A 16,055-nucleotide genomic window follows, 5' to 3' on the forward strand; every position below is an offset into this window, starting at 1 on the left:
GGCTTTGAACGCCATGTGAAGAGAAGTGAACTTTATTGGGTTGTCATCCATTGTCGTCACCATCACTACTGTGATGTTTAAATTTTATTTATTGATTTTATTTTATTTTCTTAAAACATATTTTTATTGATTTCAGAGAGGAAGGGAGAGGGAGAGAGAGATAGAAACATCAAGGATGAGAGAGAATCATTGATCGGCTGCCTCCTGCACACCCCCCACTGGGAACCGAGCCCGCAACCCGAGCATGTGCCCTGACCAGGAATCGAACCTGGGGCCCTTCAGTCCACAGGTTGACACTCTACCCACTGAGCAAACCCAGCTGGGCTTTATTTATTGATTTTAGAGAGAGGGGAAGGAAGAGAGAGAACCCTGTGGTTGTTCCACTTACCTGCATTTATCGGCTGGCTCTGCATGTCCCTGAGCCCGCAGCCTGGGCACAGTGGGATGACACTGAACTGCTGCACTGCCCGGCCAGGGCGCATGATGTTTAATGAGCACCCGCTGCATGAGCAGGGTGCAGGCTCTGAAGACAGCAGATGCCACTTCACAGCCACAGACCATGGGAAATTATTTACCCCCTTTGATCCTTAACTTCCGTAGCTGTAGTGTGGGGTGATCGCTCCCTGTGGCATTGTCATCAGGAGGAAATGAAGCGATGCTGGAGCTCAGCATGGTGGGCAGACACATCCTCCCAGGAAGCACTGCTGGGTGGTGCAGCGACCGCTTTAGCACGCGTTTTCTCATGTAGTGCCTGTAGGAACCCTGCCAGCAGGTAGCACTACTCCCACTTGGCAGATGAGGCCCTGAACCTTGCAGAGGTGAGTGGCAGAGCTAACATCGTAGCCAGTGGCGGTGTCCCTGGGAGAAGGCTCCCAGTCCTCCTGCCTCTGTGCCAGGTGGCCTTTCCTGTGAAGAAGTGGTGGCCAGCCCTAGCTGGTTTGGCTCCGTGGATAGAGCAATGGCCTGTGGACTGAAGGGTCTCAGTCAAGGGCACATGCCCAGGTTGCAGATTCGATCCCCAGCAGGGGGCATTCAGGAGGCAGGCAATCAATGATTCTCTCTCATCATTGATGTTTCTATCTCTTTCCCTCTCCCTTCCTCTCTGAAATCAATAAAAATATGTTAAAAAAAAAAAAAAGAAGTGGTGGCCATGGGAGTTTATTGGGAGCAGCAACAACATTGAGTGGTTGTTGGTACATCCAGGTTCTACTGGAACCTCCTGCCTGGTCTGGTGGCACAGGAAGAAGCTGGGCGAGGCGCTGCATTCATCTCATTTGTCCCTCAGTTCCGAAAAGGTGCCATTTTCTGGAATTAGCCTGTAATTCACACACGTTGAACTAATCATATGAGTTTCAAGTAACTACAATATCGACAGCAGTAATAGCCCCGGAGAGCACCGTGTCAGGCAGGCTATTTACGGAGAGCCATTTCCTCCAACAAGGAAACTGGTAAAGTAGGAGTCCTGCTGTGTTACATTATAACACACTAGAGACTCCAGCTATGTTCAGTTTCTGGGTTCCTCGTGCTCTTTCGTTCTGAACCCAAGCCCCAAATGTCCCTATTGTTTCTGAGTGGAACAATCTCAGGCCCCAGGCAAGCGCCAGGGACTGCTAGGATAGTCTCCTGAGTAGAGCAGGGGGAGAGGCTCTGGCCTGGAGATGGGAGGGTCCAGGCGCGGTGCCGAGGATGGTGGAGTGAGAGGGGAAGTGGGAGGGATGAGCTCTGGCCAATGACCAGGGGACCAGTCTTCTCGTCCCCTTTGCCGTCATTATTTCTGTCTCACATAGTCCCCTTCCTTTTTCTGCATCTCAAATTCAGCTGCTCACACTTGGCCTAGGGCACAGGGGTTGCAGACTCAGTGTCTTGGGGCCAGAGAGGTAAAGGAAATGCGTACGTTAGGCAGGTTTGAGAGAGAGCGATAAGGCCTGTGGCTGTAGGGAAGGACCTAAAGGACTCCCATCCAATTAGGGAGAAATGAAGTAAAAACAAAGCCAAACTATGCCCACCAAATACAACATTTCTGTACGCCATCAGTTTAGGACCCTGTCAGGGAGTAAGTTTCCTCCTTATGAGCAGAGCACATGATGCAGTGTTAAAACCATGGCTTTGGAGATGAGGGTGAAGGCCTATTGACTCCGCGGCAGCTCCCAGCGTGGGGACGGCAGGGAGAGGGAGGACCGGCAGGTGCAGTGCGTCTGCCACAGTGCGGTGCTGCTCATCACTGAGGTGGGAGAGTCAGCGGAGCTTTCTTAGATGAGAGGGCGCGGATTGTGCCTTGACTAACAAGTAGGAGCTCAGCGGAGGATGGGATGGGAAAGAGCTGTCCCACTTGGGCGTCAGCCGGAAGGGCCTGGTGCAGCCAGCAAAGGGCGTCCAGCAAAGGGCTGGAGCACAGCGGGGCCACAGAGGGGATGGGAGTAAAGTTGAAAGAGACAAATACTTTATAAATATAAGATGCTCAGCTTCTGTTATCAGGAAGTGTTGGTTATCATATGTCTGTAATTTGTAAGAACAACAAAAAAAGGCAGCAGGTGTGGAGCAGGCACCCCCACTCATCTCGGTTGGGGCTGCTCACACTGAGCCGAGGCCACCAACTCCGTGCCTAGCAGGCCACATAGGCACGGCAAGCGAGAACTAAGAAAGCAAGGTAAAAACTAAAATAGCTTGTCAAGCAAAACAAACCCATGGGCTTTATGTATCCTGGCTCCCCATGTACCTCTCTGATCCTAAAAGCTGAGGTCGCTGAAATTGCACTATCTCGCTTCTGAAATCATCAAAGGATATGTCAACCAAACTGGAATAAGCAACTCTGACACATTTGAGTGGCTCGATAGAAATTTCTAGTTCTGTTTGAGTGTCTGGGGGAGGCAGACACTGGTCGCCCGGTGGTTTCTACATGTGTGTCAGAAGCCCATGCCTTCCTGGACGTACTCACCCCACCAGGACCACATGGGCTCCGGACCAGAAGATAAAGCGGAGAGGAGAGAAATAAAGAAAAATGAGCATCCACACTGGACAAGGACGACTTGAAAGCTCAGCTGTTAAGCGGAGAAGGCAGAAGCCCGTCGTGAGCCGCCCCGCGGAGCGCTGGGTGGTGATTTGCCTGGGGACCCAGCCTGCGGGCCAGCCTGGTGACCCTGCGCACTCACCACCGAGTCCTAATTGACCACCATCCCTGTCCTGCATCTGCGTCAGGAAAATCAATCCGTTTGTAGGGGAGGCAGTTTCCTGCTACTGCTCATATTTTCACTAAAACCCCATTTTACTGGAACCAGCATTGAAAAAAACAGCACATTTTATTCAAAACAAGGCGATATTGGTATTGATGGAGCTGCAGTGATAATGAGGGCGATTGATCTTCCCTCCTCCATTACGGGGCATTGAGCAATTTTGGAGTAAACTTGTGGCATCATTAGGCAAGATCAGCATTTCTCGGTTTTGAAAACTTTTTCTTTTTTGCATATTTAAAGTATTCCTGCTTGGGGGTCGGCGGGGGGGGGGGGGTGTTGGGTTTGGGGAAGGGGGGAAGAAGCCAAACAAACAAAAGAAAGGCCCTGAAAGCCCCCTGGAAGCAGCGAGTACAGGCTGGTAATGGGAACAGGAGGTGCAGCATTTCTTTCTAATTCTTACTAATAATACTTTGTGGTGGTGTTTTTGCATCTTGCTTTGTACAATACTCCCGTCCACCCAAGACTCCCCAACTCTCCCCCCAAATTAAAGGACTGTAGTTACCAAAATCCAAGTTCTGGACGATGGGAAGTTCAAGGCCAGAGGGTGGGTGTTCCCTTGCGTGAAGCGGAGGGGTATTTCCTGAGGCCTCACTCCCAGGCGAATTCCACTTCCCAGGCGGGGCGCCACCTCAGACGCGGGGCTGTTAGCAAGGGAGCCAGCTGGGTGGGGACGTGTGGGGGAGCCACCCGAGGGCGCAGCCACTGCCGCCCCAGCTGCTTCTCGACAGACAGGGGACTGCAAACCCACCTGACCAGACGCTGTCTCCTGAGAGAGGCCACATGTCTGGAATTCATGTAAAATCTCCGGACTTACGAGTTTTGTCAGTGAATTCAGAAAGTACTTCCAACATCGCAGGCCAAGGGCACCCGTCCCTGGTCCCTGGGCAGTTGCGCTGGCCTGCTGGTTCAGAGCCTGTTTTAGGGTCGCCTCGTTGGCATCGGAGCGCAGGGCTCACGCCCTCCCACAGACTGGCTCCAGGCCCCTGCGGTGAGCAGGGCACACTGAGGGCCCGCATCAGGCAGGCGTCCAGTGGCCACAGGCTGTGAGGGGTGCGGCCTCCTGGCCCCACAACCAGTTCTTGGCCTGGGTGGGAGCCTATTAAAGTCCCGCAAACACTGGCCTCAAGGACTCACCGCGGGCTTGGTTACCCTCAGCTGTCCCGGGAGATCCAGTGCTCCGTGGCCAGTCACATCCAGGGCCTGGTGAAGTCGGAGAAGAACCGCCAGGTCGCGTGCGAGGCGGGGATGCTCAGGACCCTCATGGCCGCCTGCCGCCAGGCCCTGGCCTCCGGCAGCGGCGCCCTGCACAGCGGCCTCGTCAGGATTTTTGAAAAGCTGGCTTCTCAGGCGATCGAACCAGATGTGCTAAGGTACCGTGTGCTGCGCCTGGGACGCGGAGCCCCGGTCAGCGCGCTCACGCTCAGTGGGCAGGCGCGGTGCCCGGAGCGCGGCCCCCTTGCCCCTCCGTCCCTCCCGGCACTGCCACTGCGAGGCCAGGCGGAGCCCGGAGGCTGTGCGGACAGAGTGAGGGCCCGCAAAGCAGACAGAGGCCCCGAGCTGCTGGTCTCAGCCAGGGGGGACAATATCAAAGGGCCCTGTGACATTACAGGACCATCAGTGGGGGTGCTTACTGGGGTGCTTGATGGGGGTGCTTGGTGGGGTGCCTGGTGGGGGTGCTTGATGGGGGTGCTTGGTGGGGTGCCTGGTGGGGGTTCTTGGTAGAGGTGCCTGGTGGGGTGCCTGGTGGGGTGCTTGGTGGGGTACTTGGTGGGGGTGCCTGGTGGGGTGCTTGGTGGAGGTGCTTGGTGGGGGTGCCTGGTGGGGTGCCTGGTGGGGGTGCTTGGTGGGGGTGCCTGGTGGGGTGCTTGGTGGGGGTGCTTGGTGGGGGTGCCTGGTGGGGTGCCTGGTGGGGTGCTTGGTGGGGGTGCTTGGTGGGGGTGCCTGGTGAGGTGCCTGGTGGGGTGCTTGGTGGCGGTGCCTGGTGGGGTGCCTGGTGGGGGTGCCTGGTGGGGGTGCCTTGTGGGGTGCCTGGTGGGGGTGCTTGGTGGGGGTGCCTGGTGGGGTGCTTGGTGGGGGTGCTTGGTGGGGGTGCCTGGTGGGGTGCCTGGTGGGGGTGCTTGGTGGGATGCGTGGCAAGGAGAGCTGGAGTGGAGCTGGGAGAGCCACAGTCTGGAGATTAGAGGTCAGGACAGCCTCCCTGAGCCCTGAGGCCTGTGTGAAGTTCCTCAGCCAGGAGACGGGACCCACTGTGAGAACATACAGGGTGCGGGTGGGAGGGGGCTGCTGTGAGTTCAGCTGGCTGAGGGCAGCAGCCAGGACTCCTGACAAGCAGGAGGACAGAGACTGCCCTGTGGCAGCCCCTCCTGAAACCATGTCCTGGAGGGAAGAGGTACTGGGCGGGGGCGACACTAAGACAAAAGGTAGAGGCGAGAAAGGCTGGGAGGGAGGCCAAGCTCCCAAGTCCCTGTGGCCGGGCCACCCACCCACAGTGTTGGGGGCAGAGTCCAGGGTGCACGCCTACGGGGCCTGTGCAGAGGGGATGGCAGACACCCTTCCGGCCGCAGACGTGGGCTCAGGGCCAGGCCAGCCTCTCTGCCTCTGGAGGTGCCAGCTGCCGGGCAGTGCCGCTGTGCCTGCTTAGGCGCCGAGTAAACCCCACTAGAAACTTACAGAGAAGGTCCAACAGCTATTTTCCAACACATTCTTTTTCTCCCAAAGTCCAGTCAAGGCTCCTAGATGGTCACTGGTCATGTCAACGCACCTAAAACTTCTAAACTCCTCAGCTCTCTGGGTGCTGGGAGCCTGGCTAGAGGAGGGGTTCCAGGCAGAGAGAGGAAGCTGGGGGGTGGCGGGGGGAGTGGTGCAGGGAAGTGCTAGATGAAGCCGGGGAATCTGCCGCAAACTGTCTCCTCCATTCACTTCTCTGTGTTGGTGTCGTATGCAGACAGTTTCTAGCCCTTGGAGCTCCCCCACCTCCGGCAGCTGCGATGCAAATCCCTGGGTCGTCTTGTGTGCCTGGCGGGGACTCTGGACGCCCAGGTGAGGACGGAGGGAAGGACAGGCCGAGTAACAGGAATTCAAAGAGAACGGGCATTCCTCACAAGGCCTCATTCGCAGCAAATGGGAAGCAGATTTAAAACATTTTCCTGCTGCTGAATGGAGCAAATGAGGAAAGGCAGAGGGCGAGGTGGTCCCGGAGGGAGGGCAGATCTCTAAGGAGGATGGCCTTGCCCCGGGTAGGACAGTGAGGGTGAGCAGGAGCCTGAGCCTTGGGCCCAGATCGCGGAAGCACTGCCTCTGAACGGTGGTGCCCATGACGGCTGCGCAGCTCTCAGCTCAGGGCCGGGGTCAGGAGGCAAAGCATTGGGTGGATCCCGGTGTCAGGCCTCCTGGGAGGATGCTGGTCCGGGGAGCTAGCTTGGAGAAAAGAAACCTGCGGACACACTAAGTGTAAGGTCACCTAACATGAAGGCAAGGAGTCCCAGTTGGGAAGCAAGAATGAAGAGTCCGCTGGGCTGGCGGCCAGAGCTGGAGACTCTAGTTTTCAGGGAGGCAGGCTACTCAGGAAGGAGGTCGGCGAGCCAAGATGAAGCCTCGGCCAGCGGCTGCCCCTGGGCACGCCAGGACGGCAACAGAAGGGGGTGTGAGGGGACGACAGGAGAAGTTTCTGGGGGGAGTAGGCTGTGACCACAGTGCAGTGCTATCAAAATCCGCAGGGAGCCCAGTGGGCGGCCCAGGAGAGCTGCCCTCACAGGGACAGGGACCAGCGGGGTAACGGCAGAGCCTCCTCTGGCTGCGCTGACTGTGGGGGCTACTGTCGGAGGGGCCAGGAATGCTGCCAGCCAAGCCACAGCTCTGCTCTTGTTGCTGCCCAGGGCCACAGGTGGCGGCGGGGGTGACTGCTGAGGGCCCTGCAGGAGCCCAGGAAGCCAGCCCATGTCCCGCAGGCACACAGGCCCTCGGGCGACGGCCGCTGGCCCAGAGCCCCATGCCTGCCCTCCAGACAGCTCTGAGCCTCATCTCCATGACCTCACCGCGCAACCTGCAGCCTCAGCGGGCCGCCCTGGCTCCGTCCTTCGTGGAGTTTGACATGTCCGTGGAAGGTTATGGGTATGGCAGCCTTTCATATAAAATACACTCAGTTACTTTCCTGGTGCCTCAGATGTAGCACAGCATTGGTTACAAAGTTCCACCAGCTCCCACCGCTCAGCAGGGAGCCATGGCTGCTCACGCCGCCCCCCACCCCCCCAGCCCCGCCCCATCCGCTCGTGCTTCTCAGGGCGGCTCCTCTGGGGTGTCTATATTCTGGAATGTTCTCTCTTCCAGCCTCCAGTTTGGGTTCCGCTCTTAGGCCATAGGACCCACGTCAACCACTTTCTGTCCCCAGGGTCTCATGGTCCAAGAGCAAGTGAGGCCCCTGCAGGGAGACAGAGGAGTGGTCACAGCCAGGGCCGGCCACTAGCCAGGCGCTGTCCTCTTTCCAGGTGTTTGTTTATCCCGACCCTGTCCACGGTGATGGGAGCCAGCACTGAGTACTCGGTCTCCGGAGGGATTGGGACAGGTAGGTACTACCCGGGTTCGGCTGGCCGCCCCCTCCCTCTGCCCGGGGAGTGCGTCCCCAGGAAGCCTGGACTGCAGATTTCCTCCGGCGTGTCCAGAGAGCCCAAACCTCCCTCTTGGGTCTGTGGGTGTGAGTCCTTCCTCTGTCCTGCCTCTTAGGGCAAGTGTCCTGCTCACTGTGGGTCCTGGGCCCTGCCCACGCTGTGCACAGAGAGGCCCAGCCAGCCCTGCTCTGTGGGTCAGGGGCCTGGCGGCTGAGCCTGGGTTGACGAGGCTGAAATGGACACCTCACCCCTCCTTCACCCCACTTTCCGACTCTCCCTAGAGATAAATAGGAGCCTCAGGAACAAGCCTGTTCCGGGCTCGGAGAGGCCTGGGCAGGCTCTGCAGAGCGCTGTCCCCGCTGGGAGCCAGGCCCTCTGGTCGAATAGCCAGGGTTTCTACGGGAACTGGTGCATGTGGGGGCACCCAGTGATTCTGCTCCTTAGTGAGGGCAGCAGGCCCCACTGGCAGTGCCAACCGCGCCCTGAGGTGGGAGGGCAGGGTCTTCTCAGGGCAGCCTGTCCCTGCAGGTGCACACTGCCCACCCAGGACAGCTGGCCACACCTAAAGGGGGGGGGGCGGGTCTCAGCACTTCAGGGCTGTGCCCTCTGCTCCCTTGACAGGGCCGCATGGGATAATAGTGGACAGAATTGGAAAGAGTGTTTGAGGATCTAGGCTCAAGTCCTGGCGGGATTATGACCTTTTCTGAGAGGATGAGTAAGCAGACAAGAGCATCCTCTGGGTGGGGTTGATGTAAATGAGCATGCATCGAGGCTCAGTGCTGGCACACAGTAGGACCACCGCAGCCACACTGGAAGGCTTCCCCAGCAGCACAGAGCCTCAGGGCACTTGTGTTCTGACCACAGGTGCTGCCAGGCCCTTCCCTCCGCCCGCCGGCCTGACCTTCTCCTGCTGGTTCCTGGTCAGCAGACACAGCTCGGCCCTCGAAGGCCACCCACTGCGCTTCCTGACCGTGGTGCGCCACCTGGCCCGGACCGAGCAGCCCTTCGTCTGCTTCTCCGTCAGCCTCTGCCCGGACGATCTCTCCTTGGTTGTGTCCACAGAAGAGAAAGAGTTTCAGCCTCTGGGTAGGGTGTTGGGACCACGGCTGGCCTCTCTCACACGTGGGGGAGTGGGGCAAAGTCAGCAGCTCTGGGCACAGAGCCCAGGAGCCCGGCCCTCGCCCAGCCGTGCTGGCGGCAGGTCCCAGCTCTATCATCACATCCCGACTCACTACGCTCACCTGCCTGTGACAGCCCCAAGGGGCCCCAGACGGCCAAGCTCGGTGCCTCCCGGCGACACCTGTCCTGTGATCCCGGAAAGTGTCACTTTTGAGGGAAACGTGGGAAGGTCCAGGGGAGGCTTGGCGTCCTTTACACAGCAGGACCCGCCTTTCCCGCTCCCTCTGAGGACGTGGCCAGCACATGTGCGTCACTGTGGAGGCGGCCTGTGTGGGGAAGACTTGGAGTCTGACTCCTGGGCTGGAACCTTGGCTGTGTGACCTTGGGCAAGTGCCTCAGATGGTAAAACGGGGATCATCATAGTGCCTCCCTCACAGGGTTGTCATGAAAATGACATGAGCTGAGATTGGAGCAGTCCTCAGAACACTGGCTCAAAGCAAGACCTCAGCAGGGAGCGCTGCTGCTGTCATTATTTTATAAGCGGGGCATGGCCAGCCTCCCTGGCACCAGGCCCCGCCTCCTGGGTTGCCCCAGCTCCAGCCACACGGGAGATCCGTGTTCTCTCTTCCAGATGTCATGGAACCCGAGGACAATGCTGAGCCCTCTGCAGGACGCCAGCTTCAGGTCCGGTGTGGCCAGCTGCTGGCTTGTGGGCAGTGGCATCACCTGGCTGTGGTTGTCACCAAGGAAATGAAAAGGAATTGCACCGTTTCCACCTACCTGGACGGACAGGCCATTGGCTCAGCCAAGGTGAGATGGTCCCCAGCTGCGCCCGCCCCACCCCTGTCTCCTGGCCGCACTGCCCTGTGTGGCCTGGTCCAGGTCTGTGCTTTCTCTTGGCAGCTGGGTTGGCATCCAGTGAGGCCCCCTCACTGTCCCGAACACCTGACTGAACTCGGGCATAAAAGGGCATCTTTACAAAATGTGATAAAGGTCACACAGCCAACGCAGAAGGTGAAGCGTGGAGACGAGAGTAGTAGTAACTGTTGTGACTGGAAGAACAGGCATAAGAAAACATGCTCTAGAGCGAAAAGTCAAGACTGTTTACATCCCGTGTGAGTTCCCAGGGAGGCCTGAGCAGGGCCAGAGGCCAACTCTGTAAGAGGCGTCCGGTGAGTCGTGCCCTGGCCTGGCCTGCGGCCACGCTGAGAGCAAGGCGCCTGAGCTGTGAGGACACTGACATGTCCCGCCAGGTTCAGAGCAGGAGTGGCAGGACAGGACCAGGACGAGTCCCAGTGTAGGGAAGGCACGTAGGTGAACACATCTGGAAGAAGTGCTTCATCACAGGCATTTAGTCACCGCGGTCCTGAGGCTTAAGGGCGAGGAGCCAGGAGCGGAGGAACCTGACCATCGTGCTCCAGCCGCCAGTCAGTGGTCCCAGGGAAGCCAGGCAGTGAAGGGCGTCTTCACCAGCCGCACTTCCCATGCACAGGGACAGCCTGGACGGCCGCATCCCGGGTCAGTCACCGCAGACCCTCCGTGGGAGGAAGGGAAAGGGAGAGAGAGATAGAAACATTGATGAAGAGAGAAGCTCTATCGGCTGCCTCCTATATGCTCTTCCCTGGGGATTGAGCCCACAGCCCAGGCATGTGCCTTTGACCTGGAATCGAATTGGTGACCTCTTGGACCTAAAACAGTAAGTAACACATAGTGTTTCCAAAGTCTCCCGGGTGAGCGGATACGCAGCCAGGATGGAGAGCCTTAGGTTAATAGGGTTTATCAATGTCAACAGTATTGCCATTTTGGTAATTTTTGTTGTGGGGTCTATTCTATGTATATTAGGACACTGAGCAGTCTGTGGTCCCCGAGATGCCATAGCATGCTCTGTCCCCACTTGTGACACCAAAATATCCCCACATTTCCAGACCTCTGCTGGCTCGGGGCAAAACAGCCCAGGTTGACACTCATTAGGTTAGAACAACCTAAATTCTATAGACACCTCCAGGTAAATGTGATGCCGTCTTCTGGTAAGAGTATCTTACAAAAGTAAAATGTACCTGTCATCAGAAAGATGCGGCGAGAGAATGAGAACAGGTTCTCCAAAACAGAAAATTAGCTTTTTTCCCAATCATTATCAATCCTAGACCTCCCTCCTTCCCTTTTTTCTTTCCCTCCCTCCCTCCCTTCCTCCCTTCCCTCCCTCCCTCCCTTCCTCCCTTCCCTTCCTTCCTCCCTCCCTCCCTTCCTCCCTTCCCTTCCTTCCTCCCTCCCTTCCTCCCTTCCCTTCCTTCCTTCCTTCCTCCCTTCCTCCCTTCCCTTCCTTCCTCCCTCCCTCCCTTCCTCCCTCCCCTTCCTTCCTCCCTTCCCTCCCTCCCTCCCTCCCCTTCCTCCCTCCCTCCCTCCCCTTCCTCCCTTCCCTCCCTCCCTCCCTCCCCTTCCTTTCTCCCTTCCCTCCCTCCCTCCCTCCCCTTCCTTCCTCCCTTCCCTCCCTCCCTCCCTCCCTTCCCTTCCTCCCTTTCCTCCCTCCCTCCCTCCCTCCCTCCCCTTCCTTCCTCATTACATATTTATTGAGCCCCTACTATGGGTTACGTACTGTTTTAGGTGCTGTCCATGTCCAGTCAAATGCCTCCAGGAGTGTGCGTATCTAGAATATAATCGTTTAGGGTTAGATTTTCCACTCACAGGATTCTCTGGAAATTCACCCAAGTTGTTGCACGTGTCAATAGTTCATTCCTTTTTACTGCTGAGTAGTGTTCCGTGGAATGGATACATAACCACGGAAGACCATCTGGATTATTTCCAGGTTTTCGCTGTTAAAAATAAAGCCACAATGAACTTTTGTGAACAGTTTTTTGTGTGAACTTAAGTCTTCATGTCTCTGAAGTAAATACCCAACTGCCCAGCTGCTGGGTCCTGTGGCAATTGCAGGTTTACTTCGATAAGAAACTGCCAAACTATTTCCCAGAGCGGCTGTCCCCATCTCACATCCCCACCAGCAAGAATGACTCAGGTTCTCTGCATTCGGTATTGTCACTATTTTGTAATTAGCCTGATAAGTGTGTAGTGGTGTGTTTTTCAATTAAAATTTTTTTCATTAAAGATTATATTCAACCTTTTTAAAAACATTTTTATTGATTTATTTTGGAGAGAGAGGAAGGGAAAGGGAGAGAGAGATAGAAGCATTGATGAAGAGAGAAGCTCTATTGGCTGCCTCCTATATGCTCTTCCCTGGGGATTGAGCCCACAGCCCAGGCATGTGCCCTTGACCTGGAATCAAATCGGTGACCTCTTGGTGCATGGCGTGATGTTCAACCACTGAGCCACACTGGCCAGGCATCATTCAATATTATTATGGATTAGTTTCAGGGGTATAGCATAGTGCAGTGATGGCGAACCTTTTGAGCTCGGTGTGTCAGCATTTTGAAAAACCCTAACTTAACTCTGGTGCTGTGTCACATATAGAAATTTTTTGATATTTCCAACCATAGTAAAACAAAGACATATTTTTGATATTTATTTTATATATTTAAATGCCATTTAACAAAGAAAAATCAACCAGAAAAATGAGTTCGCGTGTCACCTCTGGCACGCGTGTCATAGGTTCGCCATCACTGGCATAGTGGTTAGGCAATCATATACTTTACAATGTTTCCCCCCTGGTATTTTCAGTGCCCGACTAGCACCATACATAGTTATTACAATATTGTTGACTATGTTTCTTGTATTGTCCTTTACATCCCAGGACTGTTCTGTAACTACCAGTTTGTACTTGTCAGTCCCTTTACCTCTTTCACTCCGTTCCCCAACCCTCCAACCCCTGAACACCATCAGTCTGTTCTCTGTATATATGAGTCTATTTCTGTTTTGTTTGTTTAGGTATATTGTTATTTAGATTCCACATAAGTGAAATCATATGTTATTTGTCTTTCTCTGACTTATTTCACTTAGCATGAGGCCCTCTAGGTCCATCCATGCTGTCACAAATGGTAAGATTTCCTTCTTTTTTATGGCCACAGCTTTTTTATTCACTCATCTATTGATGGACAAGTGGGTTGCTTCCATAGCTTGGCTATTGCAAATAATGCTGCAATGAACATGTATTCTTTCAAATTAGTGTTTTTAGTTTCTTTGGATATATAACCAGAAGTGGAATTTCTGGGCCATAAGGCAGTTCCATTTTCAATTTTTTGAGACACCTCCATATAGTTTTCCATAGTGTCTGCACCAATCTGCATTTCCAGAAATAATGCAAAGGGTTTCCTTTTCTCCACATCCTCACCAACATTTGTTTTTTGTTGATTTATTGATAATAGCCATTCTGGCAGGTGTGAGGTGATATCTCATTGTGGTTTTAATTTGTATTTCTGTGATGGTTAGTGACATTGAGCATCTTTTCATGTCCATTGGCCATCTGTATGTCCTCTTTAGAGAAGTGTTTATGCGAGTCCTCTCCCCATTTTTTGATTGTATTGTTTGTGTTTTTGGTGTTGAGTTGTATGAGTTCTTTATAAATTTTGGATATTAACCATTTATCAGATGTAGCATTGACAAATATATTCTCCCATTCAGTGGGTTGTCTCTTTGTTTTGTTGATGGTTTCCTTTCCTATACAAAAACTTTTTAGTTTGATGTGATCACATTTATTTATTTTTTCTTTTGTTTCCCTTGCTTGAGGAGGAATAGCAGAAAAAAATATTATTAAGAGAGATGTCCAAGATTTTACTGCCTATGTTTTTTCCTCAGATTTTTATGGTATAGAATCTTACATTTAAATCTTTGATCTATTTTGAGCTACTTCTTGTACATAATATAAGAAGGGCGTCTAGTTTCATTTTTTGCCATTATCTGTCCAATTTTCTCAACACCACTTATTGAATAGACTGTCTTTATCCCATTGTATGTTCTTGCCTCCTTTATCAAATATTAATTGACCATATAGGTGTGGGTTTTTTCTGGGATCTCTATTCTGTTCCATTCATCTCTATGTCTGTTTTTATGCCAGTGCCATGCTGTTTTGATTAACGTAGCCTTGTAATATAGTTTGATATCAGCTAGTATGATCCCTTCAACTTTGTTCTTCTTTCTCAAGATGGCTGTGATTGTTCAGGGTCTTTTGTGGTTCCAGATATATTTTTGAATTATTTGTTATCATTCTGTGAAGTATTTCATTGGTATTTTGGTAGAAATTACATTGAATCTATAGGTTGATTAGGGTAGTATGGACATCTTAACAATGTTAATTCTTCCTGGTATGTTTTTAATTTGCATTTACTTGATGGCTAATGACATTGAACATCTTCTCATGTGCTTCTTTGCCATCTGTATATACTCTTCGATGATGTCTGTTCATGTCTTTTGCTCATTTTCTAATTGCATTGTGTGATTTTACTGTTGAGTTTTAAGGGTTTTTCTATATATTTTAGATACTAGTACTCTGTCAAGTATTTAATTTTCAAATACTTTTTCCTGATTTATAGCTTATTTTTATCTTCTTTCACATGGATTTTTCAGAGACAATATCTTATTTAATAAAGTGCAATTTATCAGTTTTCTCTTATAGTTCTTGCTTTTGGTGTCAAGTTGAAGACCTTTTTGTCTGAGTATTTTCTCCTATGCTTTTAAAAAGTGTTTTCTAGTTTAAAACTTTATATTTTAATTTGTGATAAATTTTGAGCTGATTTCTGTGTAAGGCATGAAGTCTAGGTTGCTGTTTATTTCTCTACCTATGAATGTCCAGTTTTTCAGCACTGATTGTTGAAGATGCCACTGTTGCACCATTGAAATGCTTTTGAACCTTTGTTAAAAAGCAGTTGGGTATATTCGTATGGGTTTATTTCTGGATCTTCTATTTTATTCCATTGTTTACATGGCTATCCCCCTACCAATACCATACTGTCTTAATTATCTAAACTAATAAAAGGGTAATATGCTAATTAGACACCTTCTGGACATCCTTCTGGACAAAGCCATGGTGGCAGGGGCCGAGGCAGAGGGGCAATCAGGCTGGCAGGAGAGGGCAGTTAGGGGCAGTCAGGCCAGCAGGCATAGGTGGTTAGGGGTGATTGGCCAGCAGGCAGAGGTGGTTAGGGGCGATCAAGCAAGCAGGCAGGTGAGTGGTTAGGAGCCAGGGTCCCGGATTGCGAGAGTGATGTCCAACTGCCGAGGGACCCCTCCTGTGCATGAATTTCGTGCACCAGGCCTCTAGTGTGGCTATATAATAAACCTTAATATTGGGTGGAGTGGTACCCAATATTTCAAAATAGAAGAATTAATCTACTTATTAAGCTATTTGTTTAAGCCTAGAGCCAGTGTCTTTTTATATAAATTTTAGAATTGGCTTGTCTTGTCTACAAAAAGCCTTCTGAGGTTTTGAAAGGGTTGTGTTAAACTTATCTATCATTTTGGGGAGAAATTACATCTTCACTATGTTGAGTCTTTCTCTCCAGGAGCACAGTCTGTCCCTTCCTTTACATGGGTCTCCTCTGCTTCACTTACCATCCTTTCGGACTTTTCAGTATGCAGATCTTGCACGGGTTTTATTAAGTGCTTCATTTCCTTTGAGCAGTCGTAAATGGTATTGATCTTGATTTTAGCTTCTGCATGTTCATTGTTAGACTTAGAATGCAGTTACTTTTGTGTGTTGATCACGTATCCATCCTGGGACCTTGCTGAGCTCACTGGTTAGTTCTAGGAGTTTGGGGAGGTTTTTTAAATTGTAGATTCCTTGGAATTTTCTACATGGACATACCCTTTGCAAATAGAGGTGATTTTCTTTCTTTCCATTCTGTGTATCTGTAATTATTTTCAGTACATAAGTTAACGTGTCAATACTGGACACGTGGACTCTTAGTTGGATGAATGGGACACACAAATGGACATTTCAGGGCTCTCACTAGTCCTCAGTTTGTTTCCTAAGGCGCAGTGTCGCCCACTCCCACTAGCATTTCATAACTGTTTTGCTACCCTGCTTCTCAGCTTTGAGAGTTATCTTTGTAATGTTTTTAGGTAAGATGAATTTTCACCTTGAGAGAAGAATGACGTACATCATTTTATGTCCACAGGTATTTATTTGATTAATCCCGAAGTTAACCACCTCCCACCC

General features: G+C 52.2%; 1 protein-coding gene across 3 annotated transcripts in view; it reads left to right on the forward strand.

Moving 5' to 3' along the window:
• WDFY4 (WDFY family member 4) overlaps positions 1–16,055 on the forward strand; it is a 249,179-nt gene that overhangs the window by 87,092 nt on the left and 146,032 nt on the right. For all 3 annotated transcript variants that reach the window (XM_036355974.1, XM_036355976.1, XM_036355975.1), the window contains exons 14-19: positions 4,386–4,600; positions 6,175–6,269; positions 7,106–7,340; positions 7,715–7,791; positions 8,699–8,920; positions 9,585–9,763. In XM_036355974.1, the coding sequence (XP_036211867.1) occupies positions 4,386–4,600; positions 6,175–6,269; positions 7,106–7,340; positions 7,715–7,791; positions 8,699–8,920; positions 9,585–9,763 (1,023 nt within the window). The remainder of the gene's footprint in view (positions 1–4,385; positions 4,601–6,174; positions 6,270–7,105; positions 7,341–7,714; positions 7,792–8,698; positions 8,921–9,584; positions 9,764–16,055) is intronic.

Source organism: Myotis myotis, unplaced genomic scaffold, assembly GCF_014108235.1.
Source record: "Myotis myotis isolate mMyoMyo1 unplaced genomic scaffold, mMyoMyo1.p scaffold_m19_p_24, whole genome shotgun sequence".
Taxonomy (NCBI): domain Eukaryota; kingdom Metazoa; phylum Chordata; class Mammalia; order Chiroptera; family Vespertilionidae; genus Myotis; species Myotis myotis.